We start from the raw sequence: 27,642 nt of genomic DNA on the forward strand, positions 1-27,642 counted from the left end.
GAGTTATGATAGGTAAGTGGCGTGATAAGAGGGAGGTTTGCTACATTTCTAATGCATTTACAAATGAAATGGTTGAGGTTGAAACCAAAAGAAAGGAGAAGAAATCTAAGCCCTTGGCCATTGTAAACTACAATAAATTTATGGCGGGAGTTGATCGGCACGATCAGATGTTATCATATTACCTCTCGGAACGCAAAACCATACGCTGGTACAAGAAACTTTTTATCCACGTTGTGGAAATGATACTGACAAACGCACATGCCCTACACAATAAATATTGTGGCACAAAAATGCCCCTCCAAGAATTTAGACTCAGTATTATAAGAGCACTATTGCCACGAAAGCAGGTAGAACGGCCAGTCAGAAATCCCCAACATGTTGTGGTAAAACGAGAATCAAATGGAAAATCAAAAACACCGCGAAAAAAGTGCAGATCATGCGCCAGCCGTGGACAACGAACAGACACGATTTACGAGTGCCTAGATTGCCCAAATAAAGCAGGATATTGTTTGAATTGTTGTGTTATTCACCACCTCTAAAGGCAGATAGCACTTTCGTTGCTCATTTATTTTTCGACAGTTATGTGTCGGTACTATTCTTAAACTTTGTATTTATTTTATTTGTTTGAGAGTAATGGATAAAGCTCTAGATTGTATTTTTCTTAGATTTGACATACATTTTATTTCAGAAGTTTCTTCGAGATCTTGTGTTTGTATTTGAATGTTTCTACTATATTTTTTGTCCAATAAATATGTCGTTTGTCAGTAGGATGTTTCGTTTCATTTATGAATATAAAATGAAATTGTAGTAACCTAAACTGTCACACTAACCAGGAACAATACACTAGACGCATTGGCGCGTCCACGGCCACCCGCTACAGAATATGGCCTGATATGCCACTGACGCCTTAGTGCGCCCCAAAACAACTTTGATTCACGAGAGTAAATTTGATTGTGTACTTATAAAATAAATACATGTTATATTACTTTTAGCAATATATTTTCAGATTCTATTAAGAAAAATATTGGTTACGTGGCAAAGCAAGGCCAATTACAGTGGCAGTGAACGTGTTAACCAGTATTTACACAGATGATGGTAGTTCTGTCTTAAATGACATGAATTCTTTGTTTAATGTATTAGATAAAAACAGAAGCAAAATACTGGCTTTCTTCGAAGTACCTCTTTTCTCCTAAAGTATATATGTACAGCATCGAGAAGCAATTACCATAATAGTCAGTAGGTGTAAAAAATTATTCGTAATTTGTCGTTAGTACACTTTACAAAAGTAGCCAGCAGCGGTTTCTTTTCCCTGCTAATCTCTAACATGACGTGTTCCACATCCCTGAATGCTCTCCTTCATGATGGGATTTACAGAATGTGATGTGTGAATGAATGAATAACAAGGTGCGTATACTTCATCAACTTGTGTTTGGTTTCAGAACTGAAGTATCATTCCTCGTACCTCATTTATTCATCACCTTCTGCAGTGCATTGGGACTGAAAATACAAAGCTGACCCTGGTATTCATGTTTCTGTTGCTCTATCAGTATAACTTGCATCCACCGAATACACATTTTCCACACCTCAAAAAGCAGTTACAGACTTGAAAAAGCTCACCAAGCCAAGCTGTTAATATGTTTCCATGCAATGATTGGTTCGTGACATCATTAATCTAATCATTAATATGCTGTGATGCACAAGGGGCCATAAATATTCAAATGCACATTAACAATTTTAAAAGAAATGAAGAAGGATTGAAATCAAACAAGTTGTGGGTCTTAGTGTTAAATAGAACAAACAGCACCAACTCTTCCTCACTGTAAGCTCTATAACATATGTTACCACGTATCTGTGATCTTTGTCAGTGGCCTGATGTCACGAACAGACCTCTCAAATACAATAACTGTTTAAAACAATTCATCTCTCCAAGTAATTATCTCCACATGTACACAGAACCCCCCAGCCCAAAAAGGGAAAGATCTATATTTCTCATCAAATCAAAAACATATGCAGAATGCAAAGGGCAAATGGCAACTGCATTCATCACATCCAGAAATCATTAACAGATCTTATTTTCTGGGAAAAAAAATATTACTTCACTGTAGATAAAATGTGTAATGCATAAATAATCCGAATGTTTCAAGGCAGATTAAATTGTGAAGTCTTACAGATGTGCCAATAACTGTGTGCTCATGTCCAAGACATCAGACAGCAGAAGCATGAACCACAACAGAAAACTAAACACCATCTGACCCCAACGCCATATCTGTTGCCTTATTGGCTGGCACACCATAGCTGAAAAAAGAAAAACGTTTTAATTCAGATTACTGTGTGTTGCCCAAAAGAAGCAGAATTCTAGATTTTAAAAAGAATTATTGGCTCTGAGCACTATGGGACGTATCATCTGAGGTCATCTGTCCCCTAGAACTTAGAACTACTTAAATCAAACTAACCTAAGGACATCACACACATCCATGCCTGAGGCAGGATTCGAACCTGTGACCATAGTGGTCGCGCAGTTCCAGACTGAAGCGCCTAGAACTGCTCGGCCACACCGGCCAGCAAAAGAATTATTCAACATGTGAAAAATGAACACTGTAAAAGAATTATAATTACACAGAGTACTGCCCGAAGGCAATAAAGGTAATGGTTCTAAACATTGTGCTTTGGATAAAGTAGGAACTGCATACTGCACATGAAATATTAAGCTCATAACTGAGCATTATACTGGGTTAGCAAACACAGTTCACATTCCTAAGCAGTGTCTACAAAATGCTTCCAACTTTTTCTGATAATTATCTTTAAGAATGCAATTCATTCAAAATAAAAATTACAATGTAATTATAAAATAGGTAAGAAATTCAGAATGAATTTATAACCGATTGGCGAATGCAAGGTGCGCTTCCTTCCACGTTGGTTTCTTTTGGCTTGTGCTGCTTTTTCCGGTCCTCCAAATCCATTCTGTGACACAGGCAATGGGCTTGCACTACTAGCTCCAGCACCCCTGCAAGATGCACTCCTTCCAGAGCTCTGTGATCCAGCTTTGGCTTCCCCTTTCAAGATTGTTGAATTCCCTGTAACAGCATCATAATAAATAACAACTTAACAACAAACATTCTCAATACTGTAAATCTTTGTTACCAAGACACATTTATAGCATAAATAAATGGCTTTTGAAGAGAACAATATGAGAACACATTGTTTACCTCTAGTAGTAGCAGCAGCATAGGAGAACTTTATAAGCTAATGTGAACACTCATTCACATTTTTCACAGTGCTTTTTGCCAGGAAAATAATAGTGTTAGTGTGTTCCTGACCCCCCTCTGCACATGCGCGCGCCCGCCCAGACACACACACACACACACACACACACACACACACACACACACACACACACACACACAATTCTAAATACAGCATAAGCTGGCCAATTTGCAGGCTGCTGTTGTCTGTAGATGAAGTGTTGTCCTCCGCTCAAGCTGTCCATTAGTGTATATGCTTATAGTGTACTGTAAATGATTTTCAGAGTAGATGCTGTGCTCACTATTCAAGCCCAATCACTGGATTTTTTTTTACTAAATTTTGAGTATATGGTAAAGGTATGCATCTAATGGAATGAGGATTTACTTTACTTTCTGACTTGCTAATAACAATAGATCTATCTAAGGACACTTCTGTGACATAAATGTCTGGTTATCTTCGAAAGCACACTTCACACTTTCAAGTTGGCCTATTACGCATAATGCAGCAACTGCTGCCTGACAGCCACTGTCTAGGAGTTCACATAAATGCATTCACCTAAGATCTAAAGCATCTGCTATTGCTCTCACTTTGGCAAGGATTAGGTTATTTATTGTTGTTGTGCATACTTCAACCAAGAAGTTATTTGAGAAACTGAGTTAATATCCTGTAGTGCACACTCAATGAAAACACAGATACAGAGCCCAATTCTGATTTTCCTGTCGTGAGAGTCATGAAGGGCATTTGCTCATCAAAAGTGATACAGTGGCTATTCAACTACATTTTTTCCAAAACTAGTTCTTTTTAATGCTACCTTTTGTAAAAGGGTGCAAGAACTTAGTTGCTGCTGATGTCAATATCAGAAAATTTCAGACATAATGATAGTAAAGTTAGACATGTGACAATTGTTAATGCAGGCTACAGAATGAGGAATACTGAAGTACACTACTGGCCGCCAAAAATGCAACTCCATTAAGACAGTATGTAACAAACATGAAAATGAAAAGAAGTGTGAAAGGTGGTTGGATCTGCAAATGATTAGCATTTCAGTGCAACTGTAAAAGGCAAGTAGGTGTAATGCCATTCTGTGAATAAGGAAAAGATTACACAGAGGGTTGCTTATTAAGAAATTGTATTTTAAGGTCTGTTTTTTTGTGAGAATATTGTACTACAGCTCATATTAAAAGGAGAAACATCAAGAAGCACCTGTCAGAATTCAACAGTGGTAGGATTGCGGTCTACCGAGAGTGCATTTTTTCGTCCTGTGATATTGCTGCTAGCATCGTTTAGGATCCCAAGACTGCCGTGCCAATATGGAATAGAACTGTTCACCAGGACCACACTCAGCACTATGCAGATCTCAGTGATCCAACACGACTAGAACCTCAGAGGTCTGATCGTGTTCTCTCAGCTGTACAGGATTGCATAACCCAGCCTGGTACCTCAAAACAGAAAATGGGTTCGTTTGCTGCAACGCAAGAATCCCCATTGGCAGTCATGTGAAGAGCACCACAGACTGTTAGCATGACAACCATTGTTATGGTTTCCACTGATGTGACAGTGGAGAGAAATGAGCTGGCAGTGATACCTTCAATGATAATACGGAGACAGGAGTGGCACCACATCACATTTTCAGATATTTCACTTACAGCACCGTGGTAGGTTTATCTGTGTGTGGTATTTACACAGAGAATGCTGTCAAATTACATTTGTCATAATCATACGGACGTCACCTGGCACAACACTACGAGCTGCCGTAGGATACACAAGACAATACCTTCTGGTTCCTATTCCTGACAATTTGGACAGTAGGCATTTCATTTCCAATGTATTAAGTCTAGTGGCTAAGCCTCATATTCAATGTCTCTATGACATTATCTTTTGAAACTTTAATGCGAGACAGAGCATTGTGCACGCTATCACAACCTACTTCAACTACTGCCCTGACTGGCATATTCTCCCGATCCATCATCCACTGAAAATATCCGGCACTGAGTTGCCGAGAGATTGGCACATCACTGATCACCAGCCACTGCGACTGATGAACTCTGGCACAGAACTGAAGCAGAATGGAATGAAGTACCAATATCTGCCCTCGAAGTTCTGTTCACTCAATGCTCAGCTGGGTTAGAGCCATTGTTTCTATCAGAGGTGGCAGCTCTGTGTACTACATACATCCCAAATGACCAAGAAATTTCACTGTGCATATTTCTCACTGTTTGTACATGTACATGACAGAAAAAGTAACATCAAAATTAACTTCCCAAAAGAGCATAAAACAGTGAAAGGAGGAGGTACTTTTGTCTTAACTGACAGTCTATGTGCAGTCTTGTATGATACACAAGTAACATTCAGGACTACCTCAAAGGTGTGGAAATGTAGTTTTGAGAGTACAGAAGCCCAACTGAAAAGAAAATATTTAGTGTCATACAGTAGTCAATCATCTTTAGTGAAAATTATAAAAGTCAATGAAGAAACAAAAGTGCAGAATGAAGAACTTGTTTTACAACGAAGCAACACTAATTAGTCTATTCATTCCTTCCATAATGTTCCCCAAGAGGATTAGTGCCTAATTTACAGCCAAAATCTGAATTTGTGTCATTAATATTTCCCTCACAGTTTTTAACAAACTCCTGTTGTGAAGTAAATAGGTGTTACCAGATCAGATACTTATGACTACTCCTCCAACAAGATACTAAATCAAATTTCAAAGGAGAAGACTTATGGAGCATGGGGTTTCTTAAGATTTAATAATTGAGTTTAGTTTTAGTTGTTTGCAATTTGATTGAAGAAGAAGGAAAACTTCTGACAAAGTATATTATTCATCCAGTGTGATTTGAGTCATTAGATACATCAGCATTTTCTGCAGAAAACTAGTGCATTTGCCTTGAAGCTAATGAGACATTACTGTGTTTAAGAGTCTTATTGGCACAATGGAAGTCAAGAAGTCAAGGTAGGTAGTTCACAGGGTTAATGATGCAAGTAGTTGTGGCTTATGCATGCAATTAAAAATTAAATTTACTTGCTATAACATTTCAAATGAGAATTTTTCAGAATACTTCATCAAGGTGATACAAAAAGTTAAGTGACTTTAGCTAGGTAACTCAATGCCACATCTAGAAGTAAGTGACCAATCATTAAGCTTCCAAATACTTCTTGCAATATTTTTGAAGATAACACCTTGCCTGTATATGCGATAATTTTTATTCATAAGAATGCATCGGTAATTCCAAACTGTAATAACAAAAAAAGAATACAGACTATTAGAAACTATGGCACCTTTCAAGAAAATCTGCACAAACCAATCAATTTCATGTGTAGTCTCAACTACAGTTGTAACCTGAAGAATTCGTTTTTGTAGACAAGCTTGAACACATCCAGACATCTCATGCTACTAGAAGGACTTCTTATACACAGAATAGGTAATGCACTAAAGCACCGGTAGGAATACTACATATGTGACAAAGTCACACAGGAAGCAGATGACAATTCTTACAATAATCACTAGTTCTGAATTCAGGATGACAGGGTCACAATGGTAAAAGTCAAATATCAGGTACAGAATGACTTTATTGCTGATATTGTGTGTTTCAGAATTATCCATCATCAGATATCTACCAAAAAATCAGATACAAAAATATTTTATAAAATGTATAAATGGATTCCACTTTGATTGAAAACACCTGGCACAAACTACAATACACCTATCCAGGAGCGATTGTTGCACATAGATATAGCATTTCCAGTTGTATGTGTAACAAATATTCTCAGACTACTGACATAATTTTGCAGTGTGTGGACCAAGTAGACATTTTTGCCGGCAGGTGGCGATACAAAATGTATAGTTGCACCACGTTGCATCAACAACCATACATTTATTATATTGTGACCTGATGGCTGTGAATCAAATTGTCATGAAGAAATATTTTCTATATACAACTGGTAACGACTTTACAGTGATAAAAGGTTACACAAAATGTTTGTTAAATTCGGGAGTATTACATGGGACCACACATCGTCAAAAGTTACAGTCACAACAGGTGTCCAATATGACATGAGACATAAAATTAAAAATACAACATCAGTACAAACATACACTGCAAACTGAAATACAGGCAGTAAAATGGGGGAAGGGAAATACAACAGTCATGTTGCAATTAGGATTGTCTGTCAGATTCAATTCAGATTCCAGAATTTACTCAATATGTGCTGCTGTACTTATATCAAACAGAAGAACAATTTTCTGATAATGAGCACAACCAGCTTTTTAATGACAAACAGAAAGTATTTTAGTACAAACAAAAATCAATCATGAGGGAAGGGGGGAGAGGGATTACACATCATATCTATACAACTAAGAAATATTATTTGGTTCTATGTATCGTCAAATGTTAAAAATTGTAGTTTCAGGTGATGCTTCTCAAAAGTTATAAACTCACAAGTATAAAATACATAGTGTAACTATGTGTGAACCATACAACATAAGACACACACAGTAGAAATTTGGGGATGGAGGAGGGGGGGGGGGAGGGGGGAGGAGGAAATCAGTATTTTATGAAACATAAGAAATATTATTTTAGTAAAGACACAAGTCAGTCATCGGATATTACAGATCAGCCACATAAAACTAAGAAACATAACTTGGTGCTGCACACTGTCAAATGTCAAAAAGCAAAACGTCTTGTGACACTTTACAAAAGTTGTAAGCCAAAAGTATAAAATACATAGTGTAATGGTTCATCACAAGCCATAAAATATGAACTATAGGCAGTAGAAGTTAGAGGGGGGAGAGGGAGAGTTTGTTTGACTCTATGTGCAAGATTGTTAGAGACTTTTCATCGTATCTCAATAATTCTTCTGATCACTGAGATGACAACCCACAGCAGTAGTGTTTTTATAACAATGTTTCCTGAATCTAGTTAAAAAGTCATGTCCTGTCTGCCTAACATAAACACTGTCACAGGATCCACACGTAATTTCATATACTTCTGACTTTGAATACTTATTCTGCTTATTGTCAAAAGATGTATGAAAAAACTATCTAAAGTTCCTTGTGTGCCTGGAAGCCAGTATGTATTTTGGCTTTCTTAAATGCACTCAAAATGCGTTCATGGAAATGTCCTGTACAGGATAAAATACAAATTTATGTGGATTCTCAGGAGGACCCAGAATAACATTTTTCCTTGTTTTTGAAAAACGATTCACAGATGCTAAGTATGATACATTCAGTATAAATGTTTTTCAGACCTATTTGTGTGATATATAAATTTCTTTTCTAACACTTGCTGGGCTTAAGTCAAGTTTAGCTAACCTGTTTAACACTGACAGAAATAAAGCAAACTTATGTATGTGTGAATGACAAGAGTCCACATTAATAGTTACAACTCTAGTGGATAGTTTGATGAAAATATCTAAACAAAAAAATCTGCATATTGCCTAGTAATATTCAAATCTAAGTAGTTAAGACTTCTATTTGATTCCAACTCTACGGTGACAAAATTCAAGAAGAGTAGCTACCCACCACATAGTGGAAAACATACACGACCATTGTCTCTGGCTGTTGAGGCCTCCCTCCCTCCATCCCTCCCCTACCCCAATCACAAAATTAAATTTCTTCTTTGTCATATGTTATATGGTTGAGATGTAGTTACACTATGTACTGTATAATTTGAGTTCTTAACTTTTTCACATTTAACAACACACTAAAACAAATACCATTTCTTAGTTATATGGACACGACATGTAATCCCCCATACAACTGACTTTTATTTATACTAAAATACTACTATTTTTAATAAAAAACTGGTTGTGCTCACTAGCAGAAAATTATTCTTCTATTTGATGTAAATACAACAGGACATATTGGACACTTTTCTGGTACCGAAACTGAGACTGACAGATGTGCTGTCCTACTTGTAACAAAAATACTGTATTCCTCCTCCCCTATTTTACTGCCTGTATTTCAATGTGTGGCATATATTTGTATTGCTATTGTATATTTTAGTTTTAAGCTATTTGTCAAATTGCACAGTGGTGATTGTAGCTTCTGACGATGTGTCATGTAATACTCTAAAATTTAACAAATATTTCTTATAATGCCTTAACATTGTAAAATCATTACCAGTTGTATAAAGAGAATATTTCTTTTATAATAAGTTGATTCACAGCCATCAGACACACAGTATAATAAATGTACAGTAGTTGATGCACCTTGGCATCACTACACATCTTGTAATGCCACCTGGTGGTAAAAAATCTATGTGCAGCAATTGCTACTGGGTAGGTGTATTCTAGTTTGTGCCAGATGTTTTCAATCAAAAGGGAATGCTACAGCCATCCATTATTACATTTTATAAAATATTCTTGTATCTGATTTTTTGAAGATATCTGATGATGGGTAAATTCTGAAATGCATCATAAGAGCAATAAAATCATTCCTTACCTGATGTTTGACTTTTACCATTGCATCTCAGTCAGCCTGAATGCAGAACTACTGATTATGGTAGGAATAATGTTCAGATGCACAGAAGACAATCTTCCCTGTAACATAAGCACATTATGACTGTGTGAGTGATCCTTCTCTGCAGCAGCTGCCAACATTATTTTGATTTTTTCTATAGTTTGAAAAGCTCACTCTATTTTTTTTTCTAAATGACATATTTTAATGGTTTTTTTTCCCCATATGTTTCCACAACACCTGCTTTTCTTTTCACTGTCAGAAAGACTGGAATCAAACTCTGACTGTAGAAATTCATCAGTTTCACTTACTCAGGCTTCTTGAAGTGGGTCCTAGAACTTGTTTAGGGAATGAATTAGTGCCGTTTGCTTTCTTTAATATCCAGTTCTAATGTTATCTCACTCTTCTTTTTAAGTCGGCCTCCTGTTAATCGTCAATAAATAACACATTCCAAATAGACATCCTTTCCTGCACTTGCAATGATATCAGTTACAAGCTACTGAAATAATTTTTTTAACAAATATTAATGTTGATTTTCATTTTCTTGTGTAATAAGATGAATAGTTTGCCATCAACGTCAATGGCTTGCAAAGTGAAAAAGCACAGAACAACAGTTTTTTTTTTTTTAATGAAAGAAAAGAAATCCCCCCCCCCACAAACACACACACACACACACACACACACACACACACACACAGACAGACATCTATGCACACATGCGCACACAGAGTCTATACAAACAAAATTTTATTGTCACTCCTAAACACCTTATATATTCCTCCAAGTCAAGTGGACATAAATTTTCTGATAGTTTTCAATTAGTACCTGCTATTCACAGGTAAATTCAATTGATCTCACAACTTATATTATGAATAAAGCTTATTATTGGAAATATGTTGTCTTGATTCTAATTACAGTATACTATCAATAACAAAATTCAGTAAATGTGCCAGCTCAACTGTAGCTAGAACAATTTCCATACAGCTTCAGATCGGTGATATACATGCTGCAAATCAGGTTTCTGAAGGAAAGATGGTATTGCAGTAAGAATGAAGCTATAACTTTTCATAGCTAAATATAAAATGAAAGGACACAGTGATACCAACTACATCACAAGCATAGGTTGAACGTCTGTGGAGTTGGCATGTTTATAGGCGTAAATAATATGGTCATTTCTAGTAGGGTTAGTACAAATTTGTAATGCAAAATAATTTGGATGAAGTGGATCAAACGTGATAACTAGATGTTTCTATAGACCCCCTTCCTCAGGAACACTATTGCCAGAAAATGTTAGGGAAAACTTGGAGAAGATTTGCATAAATTTCCTTGTCACATTACAGTGTCAGATGGAGATTTCCACTTCAAGCTATAGACTTAAAGAGTCTCAGGAGATTTGGGTGGGTAGTGGGGACAGGGAATCATTTCTAAATACCTCATCCCAAAACTGCCTTGAGCAGTTGATCAGAGAACTGACTTGTGAAGGTAATGTCTTAGATCTTCTGATCACCAACAAGCCTGAACTTTTATTAGGCTCGGTTAACACGAAACAGAGAATCATGATCATAAAGCTGTTACACCATTGCCGAATAATGTTGTAAATAGGCATATAAAGAAAGGTAGGAAGATATTTCGGCTTAGTATGTGCAACGAAAAACAGACTTTAAATTTCCAGAGTGGTTATGACGTAAGATTCATATCGAGGACTGAAAATATGGAGCATAAATGGACAGGTTCAAGAGTACTGCCCAATGCATCTAACACAGGTATGTGAGCGATGGGAAGGACCCTCCGTGGTCTGACAGAAATGTTTGAAGGCTTCTCCAAAAGCAAACTGGAAATTTATACGTAGGCAAATCCCACAGAAAAACTAAAACTGAACACAGCCAAAATTAATGTAAGGAGAGTCTTATGTGAAGCATTCAACAAATTCTATCTACAGCAAACCCTAAGAAGTTCTCTTCTCACATTGAAACAGTAAACAGATCAAAGCCGTTTGTTCAGACACACTGTGACATTGAAATGGAGGAAAGAATGCTGAAATACTAAACTCTAGTTTCCAAAACTGTTTAATGAAGAATACTGAACCACAGTTCCTGCATTAAATCATCGGACAAACATCAGAGTGAAATATCAAAATCAGTGAGCGTGGGATAAAAAATCAACTAAAATTGCTCAACAGAGGAAAGCCACTACATCTGTGGGACACCAATACAATTATACACACACAGATTATGTGAAAGAACTGGCTCCTCTTCTAGCAGCAGTGTGTGGTAGGTTCTGCAGTAGCAAAACATTCCTGGTGATTGAAGAAAAGCATAGGTCATTCTTATTTTCAACAAAGGCTGTCGAACAGAAGTTCAAAATTATTTGCCTATATTGCCAATGCTGGTCTACTGTAGAATTTTGGAACATGTTTTATGACATTACTGAAGACTGAAAATCTGCTCTGTAGGAACCAACATGAATTTTGCAAACAATGTCGTGTGAAATCCAGCTCACTCCATTCGTCCACGAGACGAGACACAGTATACACCAGTGAAAATGCTGATGCTATGTTCCTTGACTTCTGGAAGCAGCTGGATACAGTTCTGCACTGCCACCTAAGGAACAAAATATGAAATGTCACATCAGTCACGTGGTTGGACTGAAGAGTTCCTAGCAAACAGAGCACAACATGTCACTTTCAACAGAGAGGAATCTTCAGATGTGTAAGCAACTTTGGGTCTAACCTGAGGTACTGCTATAGGTCTGTTACTATTCACACTATATACATTGAAGCGCCAAAGAAAGTGGTATAGGAATGCGTATTCAAATACCGAGATATGTAAACAGCCATAATACAGCAATGCAGTCGCCAATGTCTATATAAGACGACAAGTGTCTGGCACAGTTGTTAGATCAGTTACTGCTGCTAAAATGGCAGGTTATCAAGATTTAAGTGAGGTTGAACATGGTGTTATAGTTGGCACATGAGCGATGGGACACAGCATCTCCAAGGCAGCAGTGAATTGGGGATTTTCCTATACGACCATTTCACGAGTGTACCGTGAATATCAGCAATCTGGTAAAACATCAAATCTCAGACATCTCTGCGGTCAGAAAAAGATCCTGCAACAATGGGACCAACTAGGACTGAAAAGTATCATTCAACGTGATAGAATTGCAACTCTTCTGCCAACTGCTGCAGACTTAAATGCTGGGCCATCAACGAATGTCAGCATGCGAACCATTCAACGAAAGATCATCGATAAGGGCTTTCGGAGCCGAAGGCCCAATCCTGTACCCTCGATGACTGCACAACACAATGCTTTACACCTCGCGTGGGCCCGTCAACACTGAAATTGGACTGTTGATGACTGGAAACATGTTGCATGGTCAGACGAGTCTCGTTTCAAATTGTATCAAGTGGATGGACGTGTAGGGGTATGGAGAAAACCTCATGAATCCATGGACCCTGCATGTCAGCAGGGGACTGATCAAGCTGGTGGAGGCTCTGTCATGGTGGGGGCCGCATGCAATTGGAGTAATATGGGACCCCTGATATGTCTAAATACGACTCTCACAGGTGACATATATGTAAGCATCCTGTCTGATCACCTGCATCCATTCATGTCCATTGTGCATTCCAACCGACTTGGCCAATTCCAGCAGGACAATGCGACACTCCACATGTCCAGAATTGCTACAGAGTGGCTCCAGGAACACTATTCTGAGTTTAAACACTTCCACTGCCCACCAAACTCTCCAGACATGAACATTACGGAGCATACCTGGGATGCCTTGCAATATGCTGTTTAGAAGAAATATCCATGCTCTCGTACTCTCACAGATTTACAAACAGGAATCATGGCGTCAGTTCCCTCCAGCACTATTTCAGACATTAGTGGAGTCCACGCCACATTGTGTTGCGGCACTTCTGCATGCTTGCTAGGGCCCTAAACGATATTAGGCTGGTGTACCAGTTTCTTTGGCTCTTCCATGTATAAATGGCCTAGTGGTATCATCAGATGTCCCACAAGACGTTTTGCAGATGATGCCGTTACATAGTCACAATACTAGAAAACTGTAGAAAATTGCAGGGAGATCTACAGATGATCAATGCTTGCTGCAGAGATTTGCAGTTGACTCTAGACATAAAGGAACATTATGTATAGAGCATACGTAGGGAGAAAGGTACGTTATGGTATGATTATATGATTGCAGAACAATCTCTACAAACAAACATAATATTCTATTACAGACACCATGTTTTTTAGGAATACATAGTTCAGTACATGCCTGGTTTATTTCTTATTTATGGAAGAGAATGCAGAAAGTGATTCATTATGTGACATGGTCAAATTTGGAGACAAAGCAATGTGAAAACAGTGGATTCAGAAAAACCCTTAATAGTCAAGACAGCAAATGTAATTTTACTGATTACTAGTTTTGGCTTATCTAAAAGCTATCTTCACATCTGTGATATAGAATATTGCATCTAAGGAGTACAGAAATGTTAAATTGTTAACATAAAAGTTCCAGCTCACAATACATACCATAACAAATGTTAGCAAACAGAAGTATATCTAACTCTTTTGTTCTGTATAATTAATTACTCATGTTGTCATTATATTAATTGTTCATTGGTTCTGCTAAGAGAAGACTTAGTTATTAGTGCCATCTGGCAAAACTTGGCTTCCTGTAAGCCTTGACGCACAGCATCTGTTAGTCTTCTGCCTGCCACAGCATGAGACTGACTTGTCTACCGAGGCTTGTGTCATGAGCAACACATGATGTTTATGTTTGCATATGGACTTTACATACTTTCTGATGTAAAACAGGACCTCATTCTACAGAGTTCACAACAGTCTTGCTTATCAAGTTACTTTAGAATAATGTAATGTGGCAAGCATGCTCTCAAGTGTTCACAGACAAAAACTATGTGATTCTGTCAGTGCGCATTACATATGACAACGTTTTGTTGTGGGTAAGAGTTGTAGCTGGGGTAAGCCAATCAAGTGTACAATGAATTCTGAAGGCTGCAAAGTGGAAAGTGTACATGCACCACGAGGAAGAATGGTTTGCAAGGATGGTTAACTGGTCTGACGAGGCTCAATTCGAAATGAACGGTACTGTAAACTGACACAACTGCATGTACTGGGCTCTTGAAAATTCTCACGTTCATGTGGACAAACATGTTAATCTACGAGGTGTTAATCTTCGGTGTGGTCTGTCATCAGGGGCATGGTGGATTGGCTCATTCTTTTTTGAAGGCACTGCAACTGATTGGGTGTATCTTCATACACTGCAAACATCAATTTTACCTGCCACCCGAGAGCATTAGGAAATTAAAATTTTATCTACAACAATATGGTGCTCTGCCTCACTACCACAGAGTTGTCAGAGCCTACTTGGATGAAAATCCCCCTGAATGATGACTAGGTCGAAGAGGAGCTGTTGGGTATCTACCACAGTCTCCAAACCTTACACCTCTTGACGTCTACCTATGGGGAACCTTTTTGTCAGTCAGCAACTGAAAATTGTCACAGCACTGAAAATTGGAAGTCATTTAAAAAAAGAGAACTTCTGAGCTAGCACAGGCAGCCATTAACAGGTGAGAGTGAAACGAATACGAAAATCAACAAATCAGTCAATTATGTATTGATGTATTTAAACAATAAATTTTACATAAAAAAGAATTTGAAAATAAAATGAAAGTAAAATCCACTACTTATTCAATGCTGTTAATTGTAAGCACTGAATGGCTTTTCTGGTAAATCATTAGTCTCTGTCACAACTGCACAAAATATGACCCCTTTTAGAGGTCCTTACTTTTTGGTTGAAAATATTTTGAAAAAATGAATTAATGTATTTACCTTGCAGGTGCAAGTTTGGTTGGTTGGTTGGTTTGTTTGTTTGTTTGGGGTATAAAGAGACCAAACTACAGGTCATCAGTACCTTTTTCATCATGCAAACAAGGCCCAAGTTAAAACAATTCCCAAAAGTAGTTGGGGAAAGGAAAAGGGCAGAAAAGTAATGGGGGACCACACGAAAAGAGAAAAGGAAAGAAGCTAACCAAAAGGATAAAACGTACAATAAAAGGAAAAGTAGTGAAATGTATTAAAATAATATAGTAGATGGCCAAGGTTGGCTGATCACAGGAATCAACAATGACAAGCCAGCCACTCTGCAACATACCAAAATCTCCAGCCCAAAAGAGAAGGCGAGATGAACACACATAAGGACAAGAATAACACCAAGGCAAACAAATAGCCATGAAAGAGTGAGTAAGAGGTAAAATGGAGGCAGAGAGGGAGGCCTGGGAGAGAAGGCCAGATGCCCAACCTTACACTGTGTGATAAAACGTAAAATAACAACAGCCACTGAGGCATTGTGACTCAACACCAGAGACAGGGTGCTGGAAAGGTTAATAGTCGGCTGCAGAGCAGCTAAAATTGGGCAGTCTAACAAGATGTGGACGACAGTCATGTGGGAGCCACAGCAACACCAAGGTGGGTCCTTGCGACGGAGGTGGTGACCATGTGTTAGCCAAGTATGGCCCATGTAAGGCCAGCAAAGGACAATGGAGTCCCTGCGAGGGGCTCGCATGGATGACTGCCACACATTCATTGTTTCCTTGATAACATGTAGTTTATTTGGTGTACTGACACTGCGCCATTCAGTATCTCAGATCATTTGCGGCGGAAGACCAATTGAATATCAGTCTCCGGCAGGCCAATCTCCATAGTTGGTTTACTGGTAGCCTGTTTGGCCAGGCAGTCAGCAAGTTCATTGCCCGGGATCCCAACATGTTGTGGAGTCCAAATGAAGGTCATTGAGTGTCCATTGTTACCAAGGCCATAAAGTGACTCCTGGATAGCCAGCACGAACGGATGGTAAGGGAAGCACTGGTCGAGAGTTTGTAGGCTGCTTAAGGAGTCACTACAGACGGCAAAGGACTCCCCAGCATATGCTCGAAGAGTGCGATAGATGGCTACCACTTCTGCAGTGAAAACACTGCAGCCAGCCGGCAAGGAGTGCTGTTCAGTATGTCCAACATGAGTGTAAGCAAAACCAACATGATTTTTGACCAGTGATCCATCAGCGTAGCCTATTTCTGAGCCCTGGAATTTACCGAGAATAGAGAAAAATTGGCAGTGGAGGGCCTCAGGTGGAACTGAGCTTTTTGTGTCTTACGATAGGTTCAGACGGAGCAGTGGCTGAGGCACGGACAATGGAGGTGTACATAAGTGGAACTGCAGGAAAGGTGGTAGAAAGAAAGTGCCGAGTTCAGTAAGAAGCGACCAGACATGGACTGCAAGGGGATGCCCCATTCTGGGTCGTCGTTGCGGGAAATGGATCGCTGTGTTAGGAAAACAGAGACAGTAATCAGGATGGTGAGGCGAACGATGAATGCGAGCAGTAGTTTCCACTGGAGCCACAATAGAGGAATGTAAAGTTCCACAAGGAGGATGTTCACTGGGCTCATTCAGAAAGCTCCCATCTCAAGCCGAACTCCACAGTGGTGGATAGGGTCTAGCAGCTGCAGTGCAGAGAGTGATGCTGAACCATACACCAGGCTCCCATGGTCCAGACGGCACTCCACAGTACAGCTGCAGCAATGTAGAATGATCAGCACCCCAGTAGGTGTGGCTCAGGCATCAAATAATATTAAGATGCCACCAGCACTTTACCTTAAGCTGACAAAGATGGGGAAGCCAAGTTAAGTGGGCATCGAAGACCAGTCTGGAAATGCGGTAAGTCTCCACTACATCAAGTAGATGGTTATCAAGATAAAGTTCTGGATGGGGCTGGACAGTACGACAATGACAGACATGCATGACACAAGTCATGGTGGCCGAAAACTGAAAGCCATGAGAGAGGGCCCACGACTGCACCTTTTGTATGGCTCCCTGCAACCAGCATTCAGCCACACCAACAGAAGAGTAGCAGTAGAAAATACAAAAATCATCAGTGTTTAGGAAGGGAGATACTGATAACCCTCTGCTAGTGCAATACCTTTAATGGCAATTAAAAGAAAGGGAAACTCAGGACAGAGCCCTGTGGGATCCCATTCTCTTGGATATGGGGTGCACTGTGGGAAGCACCGACACGAACTCTGAAAGTCCGAAGAGACCAAATGTTCCGTATAAAAATCGGCATTGGGCTCAGAAGACCCCACTCATGCACAGTAGTGAGGATGTGGTGTCGCAGGCCTTTGTCAGGTCAAAAAAGACGGCAATAAGACCAATCGAATGGCAGACTCCAGGTGGACCAAATTGGTGGTGATGAGCACCCTTGTCGAAAACCGCCCTGGAACAGAGCCAGTAGGCCCCGAGACTCTAGGAGCCAACACAACCATCGGCTCACCATATGTTCAAGCAGCTGGCGCAGAACATTGATGAGATCAATAGGACAACAGCTATCTACATTGAGCAGGTTCTTATCAGGCTTTAGCATTGGAATGATGATACTTTCCCACCACTGCAATGGGAATTCGTCATCGCTCTAGATACCATTGAAGATGGCAAGGAGGTGGCACTGGTAATCTGCTGACAGATGTTTAGTCATTTGGGAATGGATGCAGTCTGTGCCAGGGGATGTGTCAGGACAGTCAGAAATTCCCACTCACCAAAGGGGGCATTATATGGCTTAAGATGGCGTGGAGCAAAAGACAGTTGTAGTTCCACCTGCGATCTGCAGAGACAAAAGGAGAGGCGGTAATTCTCAGATGCAGAGGCGCAAACATAGTGCTTGGCAAGGCACTCTGCAGTTACATCTGGACTGGCAGAAACAGATCCATGTGTGGAAATTCATGGTACAGCTGCAGGGCTCAGATAGCCGTAAAGTCATTGGAGCTTGGTCCAAACCTGGGAAGAAGAGGTTCATGTTCCAATGGTGGAGACATATCATTCCCAACATACCTGCTTCTGTCATTAGGTGAGTAGGTGGATCTGGGCACAGAGAAGTTTGAAGGCAATGAGGTTCTGTTGGCGATGAGTGGTGCTTATGATGTTGGAGGGCCCGCCTACAGTCTGGCCACAGCGATTTCCGGCAACCTCCAAGGCAATGACTTCCCCCGCGGGCAACAGGAGGAACAAGGGATTGCCAATTCAGCTGTGGCAACAATGGTAGTAGTGATGATGTGGATCACCTCACTGATGTTAACATGCAACGAGATTCAGTGGTGGTAGTGGAGTGAAAACATACCAGTCACCCTTGGTAAGAGCCCATTTGGGGAATCGCCAGATGAGTGAAGCTGGGGTAGGGACAGAAAGAATGGAAAGTGGTCACTACCCCACAAGTCGTCGTGAACTCTGCAGTGGATAGACAGCAGAAGGCCAGGACTGTAAACCGAGAGATCAATGGCCGAGTATGTACCAAGCGCTAAACTGAAATGAGTGGGGGGTACCTGTATTTAGAAGGCAAAGGTCGAGTTGAGTTAAGAGGTCCTCAATATCTTTATCACAGCCAGTAACCTTGGTGCCACCCCACAAAGGGTTATGGGCGTTAAAATCACCCAAAAGCAGAAACGGTGGGGAGAGTTGGGAAATTAGTGCAACCAATAATGAGGCAGCATTCACCATCTGGATGGAGGTAGATGTTACATATGGTAATTTCCAGAGTTGTTCTCACCCTGACAGCCACAGCTTCTAAAGGTGTTTGAATGGCCCCAGGTTCGCTACAGACGGAGGTAAGGACATAGATACAAACCCCACCTGACAGTCAGTCACAGTTAGCATGGTTTTTGTAGTATCCCCAATAGCCACGAAGGGCGGGGGTGCACAATGCGGGAAACCAGGTTTCCTGAAGGGCAACACAAAAAGCAGGTGTAACACTTAAAGAGTTGTCGTAACTCAGTGAGGTGGGAGAAAAAACTGCCGCAGTTCCACTGGGGGATGACACTTCTGTAGTCGAGGATGGCATGAAGAGAACAAGGAGGCAGTTTACGCCTCAGCATCACTTGCTGCCACCAGTTGAGTATTTGTACCAATTTCGATTGCGGGTGAGACGTTGGCGAGATCCAGGTCCTCAAGTGATACTAAAACCTCCACCTCATTCTCAGACGTAGAACTTGTAGGGAATGGTGGTGCTGGGTCCACCAGAGTCTTCCGTTTCCTAACAGACTTCTTCTTTGTTTGTTTGCACTCTCACCACTTCTTAGGGGCTTGCTGGGTTGACCACGAGGGGGACTTTGGAAGGCAGAGCCCCAAGGGACGCCTTCCGCATGAGTGGAGTCAGAGGAGGGGACCAATGTCCCTGACATTTGTCGGGGCAATGCTCCCAAAGCCCAAAGCAGAAGCTTTGGGGGCAACAGTAGTAGTGTCCCCAGCCAGGAGGGGGGTGGGGAGGGATGAAGATGAGCAGCCCTGAGGGCCCAGTGGAGTAAGCTTAGATGAGGAGTGTAATTGGATCACAGTGAGCAACGCCGTCATAGCGGCAACATAAGAAGACAGCATTCGAACAGGGGTCAACCTTTCATATTTTAGTTCAGCCTCGCGGTGAGAAAGCATGTCTTTCTTCTCATTTTGGAGTACCAGGCAGTCCAGCGAGCAGGAGGAGTAGTGCTCTCCACAGTTGACACAGGTGGGAGGAAGCACACTTAGAGTATTCGGATGCCGTGAACGTCCGCAGTCTCTACATGTGGTACTCGAATTGCACTGGAAGGACATGTGCCCAAATTTCCAGTATTTAAAGCACCGCATATGGGGAGGCACATAAGGTTTAACGTCACATCAGTATACTATCACCCTGACCTCTTTCAGGTAACGAATCACCCTCAAAGGCCAAGATGAAGGCACCAGTTGCAACTCTATTGTCTTTCAGCCCCCTATAGAAGTGCGTGACAAAGCCAATGCCCCTTCGTTCTGGATTGGCATCTAGATCATTGTTTGACTGCAACAGAAGGTCGCGATAACAATTAATTCCCTGGACCCTGTTGAGGCTTTTATGGGGACTGACTGAAACAGGATTACCACCCAGCTTGTCACAGGTCAGTAATGTCTGGGTTTGAGCTGGGGATGCCATCTGAATGAGGACTAACCCACTGCGCATTTTGGACAGTGCTGTCTCTTCCCCAAACTTATCCTCCAGGTGCTCAACAAAGAACGGAGACTTCATATCCAGAAAGGAGTTCCCATTGGTTCTGCTGCACACTTTGTTCTGTAGCCCTACGTTCTTTCCATAGTGTTGCTACGGAGGGGAACAACTTGGGGTCATATGCCACTGCATTGTATTCTACCATCTCTTTCTTAAAGATTGCTGGGGCTATTCAGTGCCCAGCAACAGATGGCTTTGTCAGCTTCACTGTGGGTCATCCACACTTATGCCGCCCACGCCAATCAGTGGCTCTCCCAATGGGGCCACCCAGCCACAGCAAGAGCCACCTGGCAAGATGGCCGTTGCCGGGAGTCCTGATGCCCCAAGAAAATGGGCATCTACTCCTTGGCATATGTGGGCATCTACTACTTGCATACATGGGGAGTTTGCAGCTCAGGCATCAGCAGTGTAATCACTGTGCTGTTGGGGCTACCACCAAATCGGTACATGGCACCACAACAGACTGGCTACCATGCTGGATATTGGGCACGGAGAAATCCAATATCGTCATGGGGTGAAAGAGGACAGTAGACAACGGAAGATGAAGACATACCTCAGAAGGTGTCCTCGTGCAAATAGCTGAAATGCGGGTGGAAATGCAGAGCCACGACAATAAGAGGTGCAGGAGATCTAATGTAACTGCCATGTGGACAACTGAGGCACCACGTAAGGTGTCATTCACCAAATGATTGGCACTTCTGTAGAATTTTGAAAGTGGGAGGTCCAACCATGATATGGGACCTGAATGTATTGAGCCAAAAAATGGGAGACTACTATTAGTCACCTCGTGCAACAAGCAGAAATACCTCGGGCCTATTCTAACCCCTGAATCCACAGGGGGCAGCAGGTACAAGATAAATGAAATGATTATATTGATAGTTTTTGAATTAATGGTGAATTCTCTTCTCGAAGAACCATCTCACGAAGTATCTTTCCATGCTCCTGAGGGATCTAAACTGTGGATGGTTAGACATTCACGTACTGAGAAAGTTTATGTTTCTCAATGAAGCTAAACTGCGACCACAAGAACAAATTGCAATTCATTCTGCTCATATCTTCCTTACTGCTATGTATGTCAAAGCATGATCTTGTGCTACTTCACAAGCAAAAACTCCGTAGTTGGATTTCAGAATTCTTTCAAAACTTCATATTTATAAATTAGGTTGTTAATAGTGACAGCCTGTGAGTGGCTTTACAAAAACTGAAATTTCAGTTATGGTTCCTGTCCCTTGCTGTTGCTTTAGTCTTCTGAATCCAAATTTAAAACTATCATTGTACTGAGTCATGAAGCAGAACTACAAGACAAATATACATAATAATTCAAATACAAATCAATCAAATCCCAAAAATTATCACTAATGGAACTGAACGGCTAGTTTCTAATAAAATAAGAGTATAGTTAAACAATTTGGTTTGAATGACAAGTTCCTTAAGAAAGATTCCCCACAGTGTCATGTACACTGAAGTGAAAAAAGTTATGGAATACCTTCTAATATAACGTCGGACCTCCTTTTTACTGGCATAGTGCAGCAATTATGTCCCACAAATGTTGAATGCAATTCATGTTGGGCGATTTGTGTGGCAAACTCCTTTGCTCAAATTGTCCAGAATGTTCATCAAACCAATGGCGAACAACTGTAGTTCAATGACATGACGCATTGTCATCCATAAAAATGAAGTCCATGAATGGCTGCAAATGGTCTCCAAGCAGCCAAACATAACCATTTCCAGTCAATGATAAGTTCAATTGCCCCAGACGACCCAGTCCATTCCATGTAAACACAGTCCACACCATTATGGAGCCACCACCACCTTGCACAGTGCCCTGTTGACAACTTGGGTCCATGGCGTCTGTGCCAAACTCCAAACCTACCACCAGCTCTTATGGACTGAAATTGCAACTCATCTGACCAGGCCATGGTTTTCCAGTCGTCTAGGTTCCAACCCATATGGTCACAAGCCCAGGAGAGGCACTGATGATGATTCTGTGCTGTTAACAAAGGCACTAAGTCAGTTGTGTGCTGTCATAGCCCATTAATGCCAAATGTCGCCATGTTGCCCTAAGATACATTTGTTGTACATCCCAAACTGATTTTTGCAATTATTTCCAGCAGTGTTGCTTGTTTGTTAGCTCCAGCAACTCGATTTAAACGCTGCTGCTCTCGGTTGTTAAGTGAAGGCCGTTGGCCAATGTGTTATCCATGGTGAGAGGTAACGTCTGAAATTTGGTGTTCTCAGCACACTCTTGACACTGTAGATCCCAGGATGTTGAATTCCCTAATGATTTCCAAAATGTAATGTACCACACATCAAACTGCAAATAGTATTCCGCATACAAAGTCCATTAATTCCCATTGTGCAGCCATAATCACATCAGAAATCTTTTCATATGAATCACCTAGCCCCTTGCTTGTTCCCACTCCACAGCTTTTTATTCTACAAGTGCACCCAGAGGCTTTTTACTTCGCTCCTTTTCATCACCCCCCCCCTCCCTCCACCGTCTAACCTTCTGACTGTCTCTAGCTGCCCTACCCTCTCACCATCGCATCCCTGTAAGCTCTCATACACAGCACCACACATTCCCCAACCTATACCCTGCTCTTCCTCCCTTTCTCCATCGCAGCCACCCCCACCACCCAGTCTGCTTCTCCAACCATATGCAAAGTTATTGCAACAATACAGAATAATAATTAAATTGCAAGTAATAAAGTTTCTTGCTGAAAAGGTACTTCTGAACAATACTTCTTCGAGATAAAAAGGAAATACAATTTTATGCCATTCTACAATTTTTCACATGGAGAGCCATCCCTTCTCCCTCTTCTACGGAACCAAAATCATAAACAACTCACTTTTTGTGCAAAGAAAATAAACTAGGTGGCAGCACAAGAAAACAACCAAATTTGAAAAGTAAGAGGATACCTAAGTGTCACATTTTATTTTTTATGTGCAATGGTTACAAGAAATGCAAAAATCAAAAGTTTTGTGTAAACCAAAAATACATACCTTGTGATAAACGTGTGTTCTACAGTTGATCAAAACGATACAGAGATAAGTAGGTTTCTTTGTCTGCTGTGTGAAAATATGTATACATCACATACAACTTAATTTTTATAAAATTACATAATTACAAAAAAGTTGAACTGGAACTTGGAATAAGTGACTACCCAAAAAAGTACAAGTCACAGGTGGGAACGAGACAGGTCGCAACCATTCGGAGAATGAGGACTATCTGCTACTGTTCCTGGAATGACCAAAGTGAACAGTGAATGAGCCTTCCTTAGAAATTGTTCCTCAGTCTTTCTGTTCTCTTTAATGAATCACTCCTTTGGACCCATGCACTTGTGACCCACCTATCTCTAATCTCAACTGTTAATTGTTTTCCTGAAACTACAGTTTTAATCCTAAACTATTCAGGTAATACAAAGAAGGATGCCACAGCACAGTAGAAATTACAGTGGGAGTCACACTGGGTCTGATCACTGGCCCACTACTGTTCTGCTATAGCTTGATGACCTGTTGTTTTATTTGAATCTGGAGGCTGAATTAGTCCTGTCTGTAGGTGATACAAGCACTGTTGTGAAGCCAAGCATAGAAGCATCAACAGAGAAAGAGTTAATTAAGTTTAAAGTTACTGACTGGTTTTGTACAAAGAGGTTAGCTTTAAACTTTGAAAAACACAGTTCATCGAGTTTCGTACTATCAAAAGTATAAAATCATCTATAAACTTAGTACATCAACAAGAAATAATAAACAAGCAAAAGGTATTCATAGTATAGAAAATGTAATTTTAATTATGTGTGGGTTTTACAAATGTACACCTTGCAGGCACCTCTCTAAGCAACTGGGAATATTAACCACACTCTCAGTACATTTATTTACATATGATTTTTTTTATCAGTAATCCACCTGAATTTGAAAGACACATTTACAACACTAAACGATGACCAACATTACCCTTTAATGACTACCTTTGGCACTGAAAGGGGTGAAATATATAACAATACAACTCTTTGATAATCTACTCATGATAATAAAATGTTGGGCGGAAGTATTTCCAAAAAAAGATTAGAGATGTTTCTGCTTAAAACAACTCGTTCTATTCTATAGAGCAATTCTTGAATTGAAATAATCAATCATTTTTACAGAACAAGACCTGTAATCACCAGCATATAGGCATATAAACATTTTTTTCATTTAGTATGTGTGTTGTGGGGGAAGACCCCCCCCCCCCGCCCAAACACACACACACACACACACACACACCATTATGTTTACTGTGAATATGATCTAGGGAACAAGAGCCTAAATACCTAAAACATTAATTAAACATCTAGAAGTATGTGTACAGAGTATTTTAAAGTGGAATGGGCACATAAAATTAATTGTAGGCAAGGCAAATGTCAATAGAAGAATTCCCATGAAGAAGGTAGCTTAACCACTGGGGTAATTAGTATTAAGACTATAGGGAATGAGACCATCTTAACCAACAATACACAAGTAGTTAATGTATTTAAAAACCATTTCTGAAGTGTAGGTGAAAAACTGATGAGAATAGTTCAGAAGAAAAAGCCAAGCAGTACATGGAAGAGTCAGTTTTGAGAAATATTAGTCAGATTAATTTTCACTTAATGACCACTTGTGAAATAAGGAAAATCACTAAATCTTCAAAAAATAAATGTTCTGTTGGAGTAGATGACATCTCTACCAAGATATTAAAACAATGTGGAGCAGTTACAGCCAATGTTCTGAGTCACATATGTAATCCATCACTAGCTCAAGGTATTTTCCCAGATAAGTTAAAATATGCCATTTTCAAGCCTCTCTACAAAAGAGGGACATCACAGATGTCAATAATTACTAGCCAGTATCCTTGCTTACAGTATTTTCAAAAAAGTAATGAACTCTCTCCATCTCAACAGCAACGGGATACTTAGTAAACCACAGCTCGGATTTCAAAAATGCCGTTCCCCTGAGACAGCAATATACAATTTCACTGCCCACGTAACAGAGTCTTTAATAGTAAAATGTCGTCAATAGGAATTTCCTGCGGTTTATCGAAAGTATTTGATTGTGTGCACAATGACATGTTACAGAAATAACAATTCTGTGATATAAATGGAACAGCATATGAGTGGTTCAAGTCATATCTGCAGAATAGGAAGCAAAAAGTTTCTTTATGTGGTTTACGTGATTTAAGGAAGTTTGCCACTTCGTCTAAGTGGGGTGAAATTACATTAGGTTTTCCACAGGGTTTGATCATGGGTCCCCTTCTGTTCTTGATATATTATGTGAATGATCTTTCTTCCTATCTGAAACAAGAAGCTAACTGACCCCGTCTGCTGATGATACAGGCATCATTACTAATCCAGTAAAAGAAACTCCAATAGAAAATCATACAAATAATGTCTTTGGAAAAATTATTAATTGGTTTGCTGCAACTGGGCTTTCTCTGAACTTCGGTGCTGGTGGTGGGGCGGGGGAGGGGGGGGGGCGTTTGGGGGGGGGACGACACTCTATCCAGAGTATACCAAGTCTTTGAGTGTACTTATACATGAGAATCTTAATTGGAAAATTCATATTTTGGATCTCCTATAGCAACTAGGTTCAGCAACTTTTGCAATCACAATAATTGCCAATTTTTGATTGTGTGCACAATGACATGTTACAGAAATAACAATTCTGTGATATAAATGGAACAGCATATGAGTGGTTCAAGTCATATCTGCAGAATAGGAAGCAAAAAGTTTCTTTCTCTATCCAATTTTCTGCTGCAAGGAGTACAGTCCCGTCAATGAATATAACACATCAACAGCAACAGAATTCAGTAGCCAGAGCAGAGTATACCAAGTCTTTGAGTGTACTTATACATGAGAATCTTAATTGGAAAATTCATATTTTGGATCTCCTATAGCAACCCCAGTGGTTAAGCTACCTTCTTCATGGGAATTCTATTGACATTTGCCTTGCCTACAATTAGTTTTATGTGCCCATTCCACTTTAAAATACTCTGTACACATACTTCTAGATGTTTAATTAAATCAGGTAATCAGTAGAATTAAATCAGAATAATTGCCAATTTTCAGGATATAGAAATTAATAACCTAACATACTTTGCACCCTTTCCTCTCTGATGCCATGGGGAATAATATCTCGGGGTAACTCAACACTTGGTGAAAAGTATTCACTGCTCAAAAGAAAGTGGTTAGAATAATGTGTGGGGCTCTTAGTAGCACATCTTGTAGGCATAGTTTAGAAGGTTAAGAATACTTACAAAAGCCTCACAGTACATTCACTTAGTAATGAAATTTGTTATCAACAACATGGGCCAGTTTAAAAACAGTAGTGACATTCATGATTATAATAATAGAAAAAAAGAGACTTACAATATCATTTACTTGACTTATATTTGGCACAGAAAGGGATAAAATATGCTGCTGTAAAACTTTTTGATAAATTACCAGATGAAATAAAATGTCTGACAGACAGCAGTAATAGTTTCAAAAATTATATCTCCTTGACAACTTCTTCTATGTCACAGACAAATTCTTGAATAGGAATAAATAAATCTAGAGGTCTAATATATTCATTTTCTGCCATTTAAGGGAATGAGGTAAGTAATAAAAATTTTAAGCTGTAAATAAATAAATAAATAAAATAAAGTTGTGTGCATTTCCTATGCACTTGACATGTCCCATATCATAATGGTTACCAAGAGATTAATCAATGGAACAGTTAACTAACTATAAAACCCTCATTAGACTAATACTTTAATGTTGCCCATCCACTGGTAACTGTACCAGATAGACTGATAAAGGAAACAGAAAAGATCCAAAGAAGATTAGCATGTTCCATTATAGGTTCATCTA

At 39.9% G+C, this 27,642-nt stretch overlaps 1 protein-coding gene across 1 annotated transcript in view; it reads right to left on the reverse strand.

Annotated features, from left to right (window-relative positions):
- The window catches only part of LOC126259732 (uncharacterized), a 217,540-nt gene that overhangs the window by 161,282 nt on the left and 28,616 nt on the right, over nucleotides 1-27,642 (reverse strand). The window contains exons 3-4 of the mRNA XM_049956719.1: nucleotides 2,880-3,074; nucleotides 2,169-2,295 (exon numbers count right to left, since the gene is read on the reverse strand). Of these exons, the coding sequence (XP_049812676.1) occupies nucleotides 2,169-2,295; nucleotides 2,880-3,074 (322 nt within the window). The remainder of the gene's footprint in view (nucleotides 1-2,168; nucleotides 2,296-2,879; nucleotides 3,075-27,642) is intronic.

The sequence above is a fragment of the Schistocerca nitens genome, chromosome 1 (assembly GCF_023898315.1).
Source record: "Schistocerca nitens isolate TAMUIC-IGC-003100 chromosome 1, iqSchNite1.1, whole genome shotgun sequence".
Classification (NCBI taxonomy): domain Eukaryota; kingdom Metazoa; phylum Arthropoda; class Insecta; order Orthoptera; family Acrididae; genus Schistocerca; species Schistocerca nitens.